The 17,046-nt window shown below is 50.9% G+C and overlaps 1 protein-coding gene across 1 annotated transcript in view; it reads right to left on the reverse strand.

Annotated features, from left to right (window-relative positions):
• Positions 1-17,046, reverse strand: part of PLB1 (phospholipase B1) — a 125,356-nt gene that overhangs the window by 41,245 nt on the left and 67,065 nt on the right. Inside the window, exons 22-33 of the mRNA XM_036872583.1 lie at positions 15,021-15,072; positions 14,583-14,663; positions 13,302-13,367; positions 12,850-12,950; positions 10,721-10,802; positions 7,959-8,063; positions 7,751-7,846; positions 7,445-7,516; positions 6,317-6,355; positions 5,688-5,748; positions 4,788-4,846; positions 3,762-3,835 (exon numbers count right to left, since the gene is read on the reverse strand). Of these exons, the coding sequence (XP_036728478.1) occupies positions 3,762-3,835; positions 4,788-4,846; positions 5,688-5,748; positions 6,317-6,355; positions 7,445-7,516; positions 7,751-7,846; positions 7,959-8,063; positions 10,721-10,802; positions 12,850-12,950; positions 13,302-13,367; positions 14,583-14,663; positions 15,021-15,072 (888 nt within the window). The remainder of the gene's footprint in view (positions 1-3,761; positions 3,836-4,787; positions 4,847-5,687; positions 5,749-6,316; positions 6,356-7,444; positions 7,517-7,750; positions 7,847-7,958; positions 8,064-10,720; positions 10,803-12,849; positions 12,951-13,301; positions 13,368-14,582; positions 14,664-15,020; positions 15,073-17,046) is intronic.

Below are 17,046 nucleotides of genomic sequence, written 5' to 3' on the forward strand. Positions count from 1 at the left end.
AATGGATAAGCTCTTCTTTGCCCAGTGGTCAGGTAAATTCCACTGGAAGGTTCGGGGGATGACCTCTCACTGCCTTCCAATGCCGGATCTAATTTCATCTCATCTCATCTCATCTAGTTTTATGGCCCTCAGTCTAACTTCAAGCGACACAAAGTTTCATTGCCTTTCATGCATTTAAACTGAATACATGGGGGAGGCAAGGAGAAAAGTATTTCTATTTGAACAAAGTCCAATGTTCAGATGTATTGTATTTACTGTTATTTTTCTTCTGTGCCTCCTTCTTTCTTCCCTCCTCAGTCCCAGCATATTATCCCAGGCCAAGAGATTTTGAGAACACAGTGTTAGCATTCAGCCCACCAGTATAACCTTCCAAAGGACAGGCCATGAATCAAAGTCTTGGCTGTTCTTCATTCAAAGGAAGGCTTGGAATGAAGTTGACTATTTCACACTATGGTGGTCAGGGGCTTAAGTCAAAGGTTCAAGAACCTCAAGTGGTGGAGAGAAAAAGAAGCCAGGTAAGCCCTACCTTTCTATCTCACTCAGGAATCTCTCTCCTACCTCCATCCAATGTCTGAGCTTCACTTGGCCTTTGGTTGGGCATCTTTTTTTAAGCTTCTGATCCTTTTCCAACTCTGTATGAAGCTACTACTTTAGCTGCTTCCTGATCCTTCCTTCTTTGGACTAAAAGCACTTAATCAGAACACTTTTCACTTGGCAGGAAATTACAAAGCCATATACCTCCTCCAATCACTGTGTTCTAACTCTGCCTCCTTTTCTCCTTCAGTCAACATATAAACACAGAGATAAATGTAAACGCACGCAAGTCAAGTACATTCTATTGTAATTTCTTGTCTAAAACTATAGTTGTTCTAAAACAAGTGAGGTAGCTGATCAGGACCAATAGGCTACAGAAATCTCTCTGAGCCCGTTTCCAGGAGAAAAGAGAGAATTATACAAATAAATATGGAGGAACAAAAATATGAAAGCCCTCGTTCTGATCAGAATTGTGTGAAACATGAAAGAAAACAGACCCATATGAAACAGCTGGTTTACACGAGACCCTTCAGATTTATGTAATTTGTATGACACCAAGAGCTCAAAGGCTGGGCTTTGTTCCCTAGTCACCCGCAGTGTGCAGAGAGATGCAGAGAAGATGCTTGATAACATCTATTGGCGGAGTTTCAATAACATGAGACTGACCTCCTAATTAATAAGACAAAGAAATGCATTTTTTGATAAATATTATTTTGGTCCTTTGAATGAGTCCAATCAAGCAAACATTTCAATTGGAAAGGCAATTCTCTAGAGACCTCTGGGCCTACCACATTGTTAAGCTACCCAGAGCTGGGGCCTTTCACTGCTGTGTGATTCTTACAGGTCAAGGGGCCTTGGAAATATTCACAGCCAAACCTCTTCTTGCAGGTCCTGCTCACAGCCGCCCACCTACCAAAAATTCTTCTCCCCCTTCTGACTCTGTGAGGTCCACTCTCTCCACTTTGTTTCCTTGGAGGAAGAGGCTCGATTTGCATTCTTAATTTACCTATAATCAATTAATTGCCTCATATTTCCCATCCAGAAGTTTTAATGGCTTCAGAAAATTGCTTTTTCTCAGATCAGTCTACTGCATGGACATTTCCCAGGGGATGCTAATAGGTATTTACAAAGAAAGAGTTATGCACAAAGAAAGAGCTCTGGGATTAAGGGAAACACTGGATTCAACAGACACAATTTAAACAGATTTCTTCAACGTAGGGCGGCTTCTCAGAGCCTTTAGTATGCTAACATGCATGTGAATTCCCCCGAGGAAGGATATAGTAGGAAATATTTTCCCCAAAATAAAAGGCTGGGGCTAGTGTTCTATGGAACACACTATGGGAAACCCTAGTCTACATATTTTATCAAGTGTCAAACTGTCTCTCAGACTCTGACCAAGAACTCCTATCTTTTTTTTTTTTTTTTTTTTTTTAAGAGCTCCTATCTTTAGCGCACATGGGTCTTGGGGCAGGTCTTTGAAACATTTAGAATAAAGGGTTTAAAGGGACAGCAGCCATTGAGCACACAGGCTTTGGAATTGGAACCAGAAGATTGAAACATCAGGCCTTATTGGGCCTCACTCACAGGAAGAAACAGAGCAATGGCTGACTTTTTCCATAGCTGCAGAGAGAAACCTTTAGCAGAAGACTGTCTCTATCTGAATCCTAGGAATCCGTGCGGTTGAACTGTTTGTGAAGTTGGGGAGATCACCTCACTCCCCTGACTACACCAGGTGTAGCTTGCCTGTCATCTGCTGGCTGGCTTGTCTGCTTTATTTTCTGTTTTCCCACACTAGGATGTGAGGCCACTGCCTTCTTTAGCTCAGACTAACTAAAGCTGCCACAACCTCATGCTTTTTCGACTGTAATAAGCTCTGCTTTCCTGCTCTCCCTCTGGCTTTTCTTTCTGCTGCAGCCTCAGTAAAGCCTGGGGCCCAGTGGTCAGGAGGCAACTTACACTCTGTCCCTCGGCAGCCTGGGAGAGACCCCCCACCTGGCAGAGGGTGTGTGGGACCTCGGGAGCTGCGAGGTCTTTAGCTCAGCTCCAGGCGGGGTGATGTCCTCACGCTACCCACACCCTGGATCCTCTCTGTGGGTGGCTCCTGGCTGAGTGAGGATGCCTTTCTCTCACCTGGGAAAAACTTTCTCTCTGGCGCTGTCCTCAGGGCTGGCCAGAGAACCGTCACAGTCCTCGCCGTCCCCACTCCGTTCCCTCTCGCTTTCTTAGAAGAAACCTCTCATTTGAACCTCTCGGAAGGAAAGGGAGGGGGCCAGCACTGGGCCGTCCTGCCTCTCATCAGCGCTCTGCCCTCTTGTGGCAGGCCGTGTTCTAGTGGTTTTGAATCCTGAGCTAATTGCCAATGACTGTGAAGGGTTCATAAACAAGAACTTTATTAGGAAAGAAAGAAACTTTAGAATACCCACATCCAACCACTCTCCTGACACGCCTTAAGCTTTCCTACTTCCTGCCTGGAATGCCCTTTCTCGCCTGCCAAATGGCTCATCTGTCAAGGCGTAACTGGCTACCACCTTCTCCTGGAAGCCCTCCTATCCCAACTGGCAGGGTTGGGTATTCCCTCTTCTATAGTCCTGTGGCACTCAGGCATCTTTTATTCTTAAAAAACACTTGCCAACTGAGCATAAGCATTTGCCTGTGCTTCCCATATACTCCTCTCACCCACCCGCCTCCATCATACAGGCACATGGGAGGGGCTCAGCAACGTCTATTGGTTGTGATTTTTGTCTCGGTTGTTTCTGCCTGAAGTGGGTGCTGCGTTTTGGAGTTTTCTGTACAGATGTGTGCATATACATAAAGGCAGAGGTGTGGCTACAGAACATGAATAAACAACATGAATCCATACATACAGACAGTAAACAAGAGACATGGGAGAATCTACATGTGCACATCTACATGCAAACGGGCAGGTGAAGACTCAGAGATTTGGTGCTTTTCTGGTGCATTTCATGTTGGATTTGTTGACCCAGAAGTCTGATAAGTACCCTGATTTGCTCTTTCTGCACAGTTAAAAGAAAAGGGTTATTAACAGTAAAATATCCTCTCTACTCACCAAATTGTTACATTTGGCAGAAATATATAGGTTTTCTTTCTGAAAGCCCCCTCCAGACCTGGTCCTTGCTGTTTGTTATTTATGCATTTACAGGAGACAAACCCCCAGCCAATCTCTGCGGGTGAGCATGGGGTGGGAGGGGGTCATGGGTTAACATTACCTATATGACAGCCCCCGGTACTGAGTAGTGACATCAGAAAGGTCATTCGGTTTGGAGCCAATCCCATTGCCAGCCTTTGAAAACATGTAAAAATCCACAGGAAAATCAGTAAGTCAGAGAAAAGGGAGGCTGTGTATGCGCAGGGCTTCCCAAGGTGCTCTCCGCGCACGCAACATAGCGTGAGCAGAACGCCGCCCTGGGAGCCAGAACGCCCGGGCTTGCTGCTTCCCCGGCTGCGTGCCTTCCTCGAATCTCAGCTGCCTCCTTACGGAGCTGAGGCCATGCTCTGCTTATCTCACAGGATTGTTTTGATGACCAAATTGGATCATAGCTGCAAAAACAGTTTTGAAGCCTCTAAAGTGCTTTACAAATATGAGACACTTATAATATTATTAGCAGCATTCTGCTCCCAAGTTCTTTACACGCATGAAGAAAGAGCCCATAGATTGAATGGGCTGCGTGGACAGATTTCTCATACACTTCACATTTCTCCTCTTTCCCTCTGGGACATTCTGTAAGACAATCTCACGGCCTTAACAGTGCTGCCAGAAAGTGCTGTTTGGGGATGGTACAATGGCCCTATTTCTTGGAACTTAAGAGCAGAGTTTTTGCCACAGCTATGCAGCCTTTCCTGCTTTGGGGCAGATGCAAAGATGAAACAGATGTGAAGGTTGGAGCTGCTCGTAAAGTATAATCCAAAGGGAAAAGAGCACCCACATTAGGTTTAGGAGATTTTTTGAGTCAAAATGACATATTTTTGCAATGGTTCAAAAGGTGACGTTAGGTGTTCAAAACCTCTACTGCCTGAGATAATTCAGTTCGCTCCTGAAAAAAGAGTCCCCCTCGCACACCTGATGGAGAAAGTGGCTGCAAAATCAAACCACTGTCCTGCGCTCAGACTGACAGAGCCAGGAAGGAGGGGTGGGATAATGCAGAGGCCAGGAGCACGGGCCCTGGGGTCAGGAGGACGGGGACCTGGAGCTGACACAGCCATTCCCCAGCCATGTGGGGCCCACGAGTCCTTACGGTCAGAGAATCCCCCAGAGCGGCCACAACTTGGATGTCTGCAGGTCTCAGGGTGTGCACTGGAAAGACAAACAGACACACTTGAGTCTGTGCAAAGGAAGCTGCAGTCAGAGTCCAGTGCTTCTTGCTTTAAGCAAGACCAGAAACACGACCCGCGTGTGTGTTCGGCTGTGCAGGACTGAACGTCCATGGCGCCACAGAGGCAGAGCTTAGATGAAAACAGTTTCCCCATCAGAGACACAATAAACGATCCTGGGCCTATGGGAAGGGAGAGGTGCTGAGAGGGAGGGGGAGGAGGAAAGGGGATGCTAGGGCACGGTGGGATCCCACCACTTTGGTGCCAGCAGTCACGTGGGACACCAGCTGTGACCCGAGCGCATGACCAAATGGGCGCTGGCCCATCCGAGATGCGGTGCAGAGCCCGACGCACGGCCCATTTAGAGCTGGGTTCCGGATTTCCACCAAGAATCTGAGGAATAATCATGTTGGGCCTTTCCCTGCCCCCAAGTCTCTTCCGAAGACTCCAGAGAACTTTCCAGCCCTACGGCAGGCAGCAGCAGTGATTGCAGAGCCTGGGGCCGCAGGGCAACCCGCAGAGCTGGCTGCCTCTGGGGCCTTCCTGGGCACCACACACCCCGCCTCCGGGCCCGGCCGAGGTCACACCCCAGGCTGGGCCGCTGAGGGCGGCTCTCCTGTGGCTCCTCCACACGTGCTCCCCATAGCGGGCTGAAATGGGAGGACCCTGGCCGCCTTGGGTCCTGCTGGGTCAGACTTCGCTACAGAAGAGAGGGACAAAGCAGGGACTCGTCCCAGGCGACCAGCCAGACAGGAAGCAAGCCCCGGCCATAACTGAGTTCTTGTGGAGGGGCCCTGGGTCCTGCCGCGCCGCAGGGGGCTTACCTGAGGTGGGTGGCGAGGCAGAAGGGGCTCTGTCACTGCACAGCAGCCGGCTCCCGTGATCCTGGGGGTGTAGAATGAACCCCAGAATCTCAGGGTTGCCAGGGGCCAGAGAGGCCGGCTTGGCATCAGACTCACCAGAGAGCTTTAACAAACACGGATCCCTGGGCCCTACCCTGGGGACGGCCTAGCAGGACATCTGAAGAAGGCTCCCTGGGTGATTCTGAGACTCTGGCTGGGCTCCATCTGCTAACCTAGTTCAGATCCCCCCCCCACGGCCCCCACCATCCAGTGCAAAAATCAGGGCATCAACAAAACGACCCAGCCCACCGCATGCCAGCCCTGCTTCTGCAGCAGCTTTATGAGGGGGATGGTTCTCTTGACTTATGTCTGGAGATGCTGAGAGTTGACTGGCTGGCCCCCTAACTGTGCTCTTATCAATGGCTCCTACTCTGCCCTCCCCGCTGTCTGAAGGTGTAGGTGGATGGACTTCACAGAAGAGTGTGAATCCCCCCCGACTGCCCATCGGGAACACCTGCCCACATTCCCACCCCGCCTTGCAGGGCTGGTCCCAGCTCGGGGGCCGCCCACTGCATTGGCGGCTGAGCCGAAAGGAAGCCACGAGCGGATACCTGCACAGTGTTCTTGTAGGTGCTCAGAAATGGCCAGGCCTGTGAGGGGAAGGGGGGTGGTGAGCCACCGCAGCAAGTTGACTTGCTTCTTGCTCTGCTCCGGTGCGCAGAAACACTTTCCACATTCCCAAGCCCCCTGCCACCAGGCTGACCGCTGGGCTCCCTCCCAGGATGTACCCGGCCTTCTCTGCAAGCCTCTTGAACAACCGGAATAAACCCTGCACGGCTCCCAGGAATGAGCACCTCTGCTCTTTGCCTCCCACCCAACTGGCTGAGGTGGCTGGGTCACCTCTCTTTCTCCACACTGCCCCTTCCCAGCAGAGCCTCACTTTCTGCTAATACAAGCCCATGTCCCCTACTCCCAGGCCCCCTTCCCACCCCATGCCACTCCCGCCCAGCAGCAGCCTGGGCGCCTCCCGCCCAGACAAGGAAAGCCAGGCGCTTTGAGGTCCTGCCCCCTGCAAGCCCCAGCTGAGTGGGCTCCCGTCCCAGGCCTGGGACCCCTCTGGGAATCTAGGGGAACTGACAGAGGTGAGGGAGCAGCTGCAAAGGTCCAAGAATCTTTCTGACCATTTGTGAGTGAACGTGGAGATCTGCTTTGCCTTTCTGGTGAATGTCTGCTTTCTTAGCTCTGGCTTCCAATGGACCTTCCACCCCCAAACCCCACCTCCATCCTAGAAGATATTCTTCTAGGTCTCAGCCCCTCACTCTTTCCATCCTACCATGGGGACAGTGGCACTATGGAGATGGGGTATCCTCTGTCCCTTCCTGCCCTGGAGGTCCTCCCCACCCCTGGCCTTCAAAATGAGATCTGGATGGTGCTGCCATGTCCCTCTGCCCAACTGGAAAGAGCCGTGTGCAGACTTATGCCAGGGCTCGCTGGGACATGGGGAGACAGAGGCGAGCTGTAGGGTCTCGCGGCCACTGGCTGTCACCCTTCACAGTCCAATCAGATGGGGCATGGTGGATGGCTAACTGGAGTCTGGAATGGGTGGGTAGGTGAACAGAGCTGGGGGTGAGGGTGAGAACCTGGGATGGAAGGAACTGAGAAACCTTAATAAGAGACTTTGAAAGGCTGGGAAAGAGGCTTTAGGTAGACCCCTGGCAAGGCTGCGCTCTTCACCGTACCTGGTCTGGACATGTGATATTGACCTTGTCTTCAAACTCATGACTTCTTGTCTTCTGGCCGACAGGTTCCAGCTAAACCAAGAAGCAGGAGGATGCAGAGTGAGAAAGAGTTGGCAAGAATGGAAAAGTCAGGATGCAGGGTGGGGCCGGAGAAGGGAGGGAGGGACGGAGGAAATGGGGTTTATTGTCATCTCCGTGCAAGGAATCACACAGCCTGAGTGATGGGCCTCTGAAGTCCGCCGAAAGCTTCCTGGAATCTTTTTCCTATCAGAGGGAGAATAATTTTTCCTACCTCGGTCATCTTACCATGTTGTTCCACAGGGCCCAGGCTGCGTGGGCATGAGCCTTCCTACTGAAGTGGAAACAGTCAGGAGCGAAGAAAGAGCTGTCAGGCAACCCCTCCTGGTCACAGGACAGAATAGAGGGGCTGTGTTATAGGGACATCGGATAACACAAATGATGCTCAGAAACAGCTGGGCACACCTGTGGCTCCCACTTATCCACGAGGCTTTACCGGGGTCTTCGGCATTTCCACTTTCTCAAAGAACGGCTGCACGACCACTGTAAAATCTTCCCTCGTGTCATATCGCCCACTCTCGACCAGCTGGTGAGTCCCCTCCTGCAGGAGGAAGGGGGACAGGGGTCAGGAGACTCTCTGCATCCGCCCGGTCTTTGTGCGAACTCTTTCTCCACTACAGAATTAAACAGAGTCTGACTTTTGAGTAAAATCAATCTGCAGCAAAATCCCAACTGATCAGAAGCCAGCTAGTTACTTTTCAGATCAGGCTTTATCTCAGTCCCTGCCCCTGACCTCTACTGCCTTTGCATCTATTCGACCTAGGCTGGGAAAAAAGAAAAACCCATGTCCATCAGTTTGATCCTCTTTTAAAGCTTCTGATTAAAGACTAGGGTGGAAGTGGGGTGAGTACAAATTTGATTAAATGACTTTTTTGGATAACCCTTACATTTATTTCTGTCCTACATGTGTTCAGAAAATCAAAGGTGAATCAACAATGACGTTTAATGCCTATTTATATCACTCATGCATGAAGTGAGTGTGAGCACGTGTGCTCCTGTGTGTGCACACTTGAGATTCTCAGATCTGTCTAGGAGGTAACAGAGCTGTTACTTTCATAGCTTCCACCTGGGTTCAGTTCCAGAAGGACCAGTTACCCCAGTTCTGGCTCCCACTTCTCCCAGACTCTGCCATTTCACTGCTTGCCGGGTTTCCATCATTTGGACCAGGACCTTGGCTGGAGGGGGAAGTCAGGCTTCCACACCCAGAACATTAGAGCAGTCACTTCAGAAGACATCATGACATCAAGAACACCTTCTTTTTCCAGCCAGAAAAAGAGTCCCCATGCTGGGGATACCTCACCTCTGACCTCCTGGGGGGAGTCTCTTCCAGTTACACGTAGAGCCTTGACGAAGCCAGAAGGTGCAATACCGCTAACTAGTTGTGTGACTTTCAGCAAGATGCTTTCCCTCTCTGGACCTCTGTTTCCTCATCTGTAAGTGGACGATGTTCACCGAGGCCTGGACCACCCCTAAGTCCCTTTCAGTGTTGCTAGTGCCTCCGTGGATCAGCCATAATGGCTCACAGTGGAGCCTTGCACCTCTTGAGAAATAAAGGAAATAGTGTGGAGAATGCCTAGCGCATGGTGGGTATTAACAGCAGTGATCATCTCCAAGGAGAAGGACGGAATGACAGCTTTAGCAGGAAGTAGAGAGTCAGAGGATTCAGAGAGAGGGCATGATGGCCTCACGTGGCTGAGCTGTGAGCCTGTCCAGGATGCTAGATCAGGGTCTCCGTGGTAACCAAGATCAGACCTGGGAACAGCTGGCCAATCTAGAGAGGTCACTGAAGGCCATTTTTGTGACTAGTTCTCCTTCTCTTTAGTTGCCCAGCATCTGGACCCACTTCCTATATTAAAAAAAAAAAAAAAAAAAACTCCACTGTATGAAGACCAGCCTGACTTGCACTGCAGAAGGTGAGAAACCCAGATGCTGGCTTTCCCAATGCCCCTCACACATGCCCACGGGTCCCCCAGTAGATGCTCCCGCTTCAGGCTTTGGTTTGGAAGCTAGTGATGGAAAGATGGAGGGACAGCACAGAATCCATTCTGCTGGGGGTGGCAGCTGCATCCAGTTCCTAGAAGAGCAGTGACAGTGGTGTCCATGGTGTCTCCACTGGACTAGTTCCTTGGCCTGATTTTTATTCTTATGGCTTGGCTCCTAGAATTCCAAGACTCTGCAATTTCTGGTGGCTTGGCCTCTGACCTTAGCTCTTCCAGGTATTCTGCTTAAATAATACATCTGGATTAATAATAAATAATAAATTAACCGGAATTGCGTAAGCGCTTGTTGCTTGCACCCAAACCCCACCTGGAAAAGGTTTGCTTTCATGGCCATAACCTCGGCTGCCTTCCCTCTCCTGGTGAGGCATGGACTTCCTCACCTGAGACAGAGGCACCTGCTCACGGCAGAAGGAAGTGCAGCTGGGGAGTCACCCAGAGGGCTGGGGGATGGCCTCAGAGGATGATAAACAGAGGTTCATTCCCCTGAGCCCTGACACCGCTGGCAGATACGGCTGCCTTGAAAGAGGCTGCAGGGAAGGGCTCTGCTCCAAGGAGTCCATGGACTTGAAGGATGGATCCACCCTGGAAGCTGTCGGTAGCCCACTCCAGAAGAGCTGGAAGACTACCATCGTTCTCTCGAGTGACTGGATGATTATTTGGGGGAAAACTCAAGAGAGTCAAGGGAGTCAGCTGCTCTGGTCAAAGATTTGATGGAGAAAGGCCTAAAAGGAACAACCCACAGGATGTTGGGAGAGCATCTGCTGACTTTCTTTCTCCCTGTGCACTCCAATAACACCTGTTCCCCCCGGACGGGAGGGCAGAGGGAATGCATGTTCTCTCACTGAATCCTCTAGACTCTCTCTCGGGCGGCAAGAGTTCCCCCAACCCCGTCCCCAGGAGTCAGAGCCTCGTACTCATTCTCCATGGACAACTGGAAATACTCGTTTTTGTGCAAGGCCGGGAACTGAGATTTGATGACGTGTGTTCAGTGACTCGGCTCTATAACTTGATTCAAGTACATTGAACCTGCTGCCTTGCGGCGGGGGGCAGGGGGGAGGATTAAAATCTGCAAACTGGTCAGTGTTAACGTCACACACAGTCGGGGTCAACATAAACTAAGTGTCAGTTCGTTTTCTAAGCAGAGTGATGAAACCACACAGCGGTTGCTGTGCAATCTTGGAACGCTTTCCCGGCTTACCTGATACTTCTTATTCACTTCGATGAGGGAGGCAAGTTCTGTTGAGTTATCGTCAAACTTCAAGACACAGGGACACAGATTCCTGCAGGCCAAACCAAAGAGATGCCCCATCCACCAGGACCCCTGGCTGAGTGCATGATGCAGAAGCGTTGGCTTGAGATTCAGAATATATTTAACTCGGAGGTACCAGAAGCCTGTGCTAACAGGGCCCTGGCTGGCTAACCTGTCAATTGTACCAGATGGAAGTGAAGAAAATTACCCAGACCTGGATTTGCCCATGAAAACGGAGTAGTTACGTCCTCTGACATCTGCAGGTGTGACTTTTACAGAGCTGCATTACCTTATGAATGTCTGAGAACAGTGTGGTACAGATAAGGCATGCCTCCTTTTAAATAATAGTGACACCAATAATAATAATGCTAACACATATTGAATGTTTACTGTGCCAAGAGCTTTATGGGTATCAACTTGGTTAATCCTCTTAGCAATTCTAGAAGATGTATTTTCATTATCCCCATTTTATAGATGAGAAAACTGAGGTTCAGCATGGTTAAGTAGTTTCTCAAGGTCACATGGATGCTGAGTGTGGGAGCCAGGACTTGAACTCAAGTCTGCCTGGTCTGAACCTGAGCTCTTAATCCCTAGTTAAGCTGCTTCTGTCCAGTCCGTACTTCTGCCCTGACTAGCCAACTTGCAAATCTGGGCTTTTGGTCCAGGGGGAGGAGGTGATAATAGTGAGGATGGCTCAGTGTAGACTCAGTGCCACCAAGGAAAGCACAGCCACTGAGACGGGACAGCTGAGAGGCAGGCAGTGCAGGGCACTGGAGAGGTGGCAGGACAAGGTGACCCTGAGTCTTCCTAACCCCACAGCCAGTGACTTGGCCATTCCAGGTTGGACTCTGAAACTTTAGCTTTAATTGTCTAAACACCTTGCAGTGATGGGCAGCCAGAGACTTTTGGGTGAGCTGCTCTGAAAAGGAATGAACAAGCTGAGCCCCCCGTGTGGCCCAGTGACTGGGGAGAGTGGGAGCAGGGGGGCAGGGGATGAGGCAGCAGCCGAAAATAGCACGCCTGACACCGGCTGTGCTAACAGGCACGTGCCACCCTGCAGCCATCCTGCTCACAGCAGCCTCAGGCCTTCCGCAGGGCACCTGTGCAGTCAAGGCCCCCAGGGGCGGTTTGTCATGGATCTCCAGGGAAGAGAGATACCTCTTCACTTCCCTATCACTGGAGAGAGGCTCCAGTCAAGATACCCCTTCACTTCCTGGAGCAAATCTGACCCTTGTGAATTATTCATTCAGTCATTCAGCAAACAGCCACGGAGCCCCTACACCGCGCTGGCAGTGACTCGGACACAGAGTTCAGGGCTTGCGGGGGAGAGGCACACGGGTCACTATCACGTGATGTGCTCGGGGCAGCGGTGGAGGCCTCTACAGAGCTGGGGAGGGGAGAAGGGGGTGGGGGGCACAGCCACTGTGACCTGGGCTAATGGTCCAGAGGAGACCTTGCAGGAAGGGATGGTTCACGCTTGGGGTAGAAGGACATCTTATTCTTGAGGGTCATGTGTAACATTAGCAGGGGAGCCATTTTTGGCTCTGGAGGCTGGGGATGAAGGTGGCCTCTCGGGGCCAGGGCTCTTGCTCTTGGTGGCGGGGGATAAGACTGTCCTCTAGACCATGCTGATTCTGACTTGACCACCCCCGTCTTTTAGAAAGTGACAATAGCCCTACCTTTGTGAATGCCCAGCCTGGAGCACCCATGCTGACCAGAGGCTCCTTCTGTCCTGGAGCTGGGCCTCTGGGAGGGGGCAGGGCACACTTAGAAGGAGGCCCTAGCGGTGGCCAGTGAGACCGGCCCACAGAGGCTCGTTCCATCCGCCATGTTTTACTCCTCCCTCCCTGGAGGACTGAAGGGTGTCCTGAGCTGTCTGGCAATAGCAGCACGTCGGGTTGCAAACGCATGACCTCCAAGGGTACGGGAAGCCTCTCCTGGGGTGTCTCCTCCAGGCTAGACCATGGGGTCTTAGCCCTCCTCACACTCCTGCCCTTGGTTTTTCTAACTAACCAGAGTCACTCTCCGCTGAGGGTCCCACGGCTTTTTCAGGAATAGGTGGAGAACTGCCAACTCACCGGAGGATCAGCCTCGGGCACCTGACAGTCTTCTCCTGGTACAGCTCCCTCAGGCTGATGATCTCCATGATCTTTACCAGGTTCACAAACGCCCGAGGCACCTGAGCAAAGGCAAGGTCCGTCCCCAAGAGGATCGAGGCCAGGCTGCTTCAGCCTCTCACCCGGGGGTGGGGCCGGTGTCTCCTGCTGGCTATCAGGTCTGTGGCCTTTCATCTGGCCCCAACCACAGCCTTCACCCCTGCCCCCTCTCTCCCCTCTGCTCCCTGTTGACGCATATGTGCTCAGGCTGCTGGGGCCAGACTGACAGCACGGTCTGTGCTGGTGTCCAGGAGAAGGGGACCTGGCAGGGAGGTCTCAACAGGAAGCCAGAGCCGCCTGCAGGCTAAGACTGAGGCCCAAGGAGGAGGCCTGTGGCTGAGCTGCCCCGAGGCCGTGTGGCCTGGCCTTTGTACCTCGGCATGGAGGATATCCAGAGCCTTCCCAATGTTGTCCGTGAAGTTCTGCGGAGAATAGCGGACCTGCAGGAAGAGGGAAGGTCTCTGACCCCATTCATCACCCCATCTCTCGGTAGACCAGGACCACTTCCTCTCCTGGGTCCCCTCCTCCCTGTATTTCAGCCAGAATGGGCAACACTGAAACACAGGCTATCTTTTGGGGCCCTAGCCGCCACCCTCACCCCACGGTCCTCAGGCTTGAGGTGAAGGCTGTGACCCTCAGGGAAACACTCTTTCTTCTGCATGGAGCTATGGAAAGCTCTGGATCCACTTCACGTCAACTAGATGTAGGGCCTTTGCCAAAGCACATCACACCTCTGGGCCCCTCTAAACTGGGGTGTTGGAGCAGGGGACCTCTAGGATCTCCTACAGCTTGAACATTGTTTGGTCCTAGGGGCTGATCACTTCTGATGGAACCTCAAGTGCCTGGGAAGCCAAAGCTCAATCAAATCACTTAAGGAGATTATGAGAGGGGAAGAGGGTCCTGCAAACCGCCTTCCCAAGCATAAATACATTTTAATGGTGATTTCCCCTGATCTCGATACTTGTGGTTTTCAAACTTTTTAAAAAAGCAGTGGAACCCTGTCTCTGAATGAAATTTAGCCAAGAGCCCTGCTCTACCAAATGGATCAAAGCTTCAAGGGAAGTGGGGGAGGGACCCATGGTCCCACCTCCCGCCCCGCCCCACCCTGGCAGCCAGCAGCCCCCAGGCCCCACTGTGGGCCCTTCGCATTGCAGCTTGAAACCCCCAGACCCTGGTGACTTTGATGCCAGGAAAACAGGCCTTGAGGGGTCTGGAGGGCAGGGTCACCCCTTGGGACAGGTGCTCCCAGGTCACAGCTAGACCCACCACTTTGCTCTGCTGGTCTCCTTTCTTCCTGACAAAGCTTCTCATGTTTCTGGCCCAGTTGGAAAGTCTCCTGCTCTCTGTAAACCTCTGACGCCACCCCTCCCTCCCCCACCCCCCAAATCCCATGGCAGCTCTGACCCCAGACCCCTCTTCTGTGTGCAGCTCTAGAAACACATCAGCACGGTGAGTTGTCTGTATCTCCCTGCCCTGGCGGTGTGAGTTCATCTCAGACAGAGCCTGTGTTTCAGTGTCTGCGCGGCCCCAGATACATTGCCCAGGCTGGATCCATGCCCGACTACCAGCCAAGTCCCAACCCAGCTGCACTGCTCCAGCGACCTGGGGTGGAAATCCTTCCCAGGGGAGTCTTGGGTGAGGGCCTGGAGACCTACCGGGTCATCGCAGACATCACAGAGGTCATTGCCTCCTATAAACAGGGTTATTATCTTCCAATCTTCCTGGAAATTTATATTCTGAAATGAATAGGAAACAAACAAGTAAAAGCTTTGCCCCAGAGTCAAGTCCAGGAAAATACAAAGTGCTGAATGCTGTAGGGATGAGTCCTCACACACAGGAGAATTTAGTGGGGACATTAATAATTTCTGTTCTTTGGTTTGTGGGTCCTGAGGTCAGAGGTCACAGGTGCTAAATTATTTGTTGTTTTTTTAAAGGTGGCCTCTCTGGATTCCCATGTGGCCTTGTCCCCCCCCCACCCCCACCCCGCTCCCACCCCAGAGCTGACCCTCTCTGTCTCCATGATCCTCCCACCCACTCCCTCCTCTGGGCATCCTACCTCAAGTGCTCCCAGGTGCCACCTCCCCTAGACTTACCGTGTAATTCTTCATCAGGTCCACCAGCCTCCTGGCCTGAGCAGATAAATTCCTGCAGGCACACACAGGAAGAAGTCATGTGACCAGCGGGGGTTGTGAAGCTGGGGTCGGGAGGGGACTTAGCAGAGAAATCGGGAATAAGATATATAGCAGGAAAACTGGACTGAAGGCCATGCCCTGTCACACAGCTCCTTCCCCACTCGGTCTCTGCTGGGGGTGGGAGTCATGAGTGTGCCTTGGGAAGGGCAGAGCTCCCTACATATGAGGGGGTGACTGTTAGCGGGACTGTTTTCTAATTGGCGTATTTGACTTCATAGTTTTCTTTCTCTTCCAAGCCAGGCTCATTCAGGACAAATAGAGGGCTGCATATGAGTGTTTCATGTCACACATGGCTATTTCTGCAGGTGGCAAGACCTCAGCTGCAAGGGTGCCCTCACTTTCAACGTGACATGGTTGAGTCAGACACACCTGGGTGTGACATTTAGTTGCTTCTTGCTAACTGTGGGAATGTGACTTAAATTCTCATCCAAAAGATAGGAGATAACCCCCCCTACCTTAATGGGTCTTAGTAGAGATGAGCAAAGCAGCCTCATGGGGTAAGAGCCACTCTTGGTGCCAGGCAGCATATGGGTTTGAATCCTGCTTCCACCCCTGACCAGCTGTGAGACCTCGGCAAAGTACTTAACCTTACAAACCCTCAATTTCTTCCTTTGGAAGATGGGGATGGCAAGCATACCTTCTTCACAGAGATGTTGGGTGAATTAAATAAGGTGCCCATAAAGAACTTAAAAGAGCACATGGTAAACATCCATATTAGAAACAATCCATTGAATTATTTCTACCATCATCACCACCACCATCATCACCATCACCATCAATAAAGTCCCTGGCACAGGACTTAGAAACATTAGTTGTCACCCTCTTCCTCTCTTAATTATTAGCCCAACTGGCCTGCTCTTAGTCATAGTAGGCTAGGTATCAGATCACCTGGGTGGAGACTTTGGGGAAACCACTTCACCTCTTTGAGGCTCAGTTTCCTCATCTATTGCTCTGAAGTTAGCAGGGCTGCTGTTCTTTCTATGGACCAGAGTTTTGGATGATTACTTGGCCACTGTGAGCCTCAATATCATCATTAAGAAAACATGGGCATCTGACCCTCTGCTCTGTCCATCTCACAGTTGCTGTTCAGAACACAAGAGATAACAAACGTGAGGGTACTATGTAATTGCACACTGCTATATACACATAAAGGGTCATTATTGGACCTGTGGTAAAGCCTGGGGGCACAAAGATGACAGACCACGTGGTCGAGATAATGCATTTGTTCAGGCCACTTCATCTCTCTGGGCTACAGTTTCTTCATCTGTAATGGTAATAGTAATAATAATCTGGAATAATAATCCCCAACTCTTCCCTACAACACAGGACATGCTTGGACAAATAAATTACTCACACGAAAGAGCCCCAAGGCCTTGGGGAAGTCAGGGAAGAAATCCAGGGCCATATGAATCACACTCCATTTTTCATTACATTTATGCTTTCAACTAAGGTTTCATTCTTGGATGCCTTCCTGACCTAATCATGCTTAGAACTGCCTCTCCTCTTATACCACCAGCTGAAATATGCTTGGAGAAAAGCAAGATTAAGGTAATATTAACGTAAGCCTAAAATTTTAAGCAGTAAGCCGGTAGCCTTTCACCCCCTCCCCACGAAAAGGAAAATGAAGCCACCGAATTCGTTATAAAACCTATTAGGTCTTGTATGATCTCTGCTTCAGATAATCTGGCACCTTTCCTGTCCTGAATAAATAAGAGTTACTCTAGTCGGGGACTCGTAGATTCAGGATGGTGTTGAGAGCTGGGAGAATGATGTCAGGGGATCTAGGAACCTAAACATAGGAATCCCTAGGAACTACATAGTAAAGTTCGTGATTATTCTGGAAGAAATAGAGGATTAAGAAACAAAAAGGATCTTTCCATTTATTTTTCCTACATTGGATGTGGCACTCACTGGTTCTCTGACTGGC

This window comes from Balaenoptera musculus, chromosome 13 (genome assembly GCF_009873245.2).
Source record: "Balaenoptera musculus isolate JJ_BM4_2016_0621 chromosome 13, mBalMus1.pri.v3, whole genome shotgun sequence".
Lineage (NCBI taxonomy): Eukaryota > Metazoa > Chordata > Mammalia > Artiodactyla > Balaenopteridae > Balaenoptera > Balaenoptera musculus.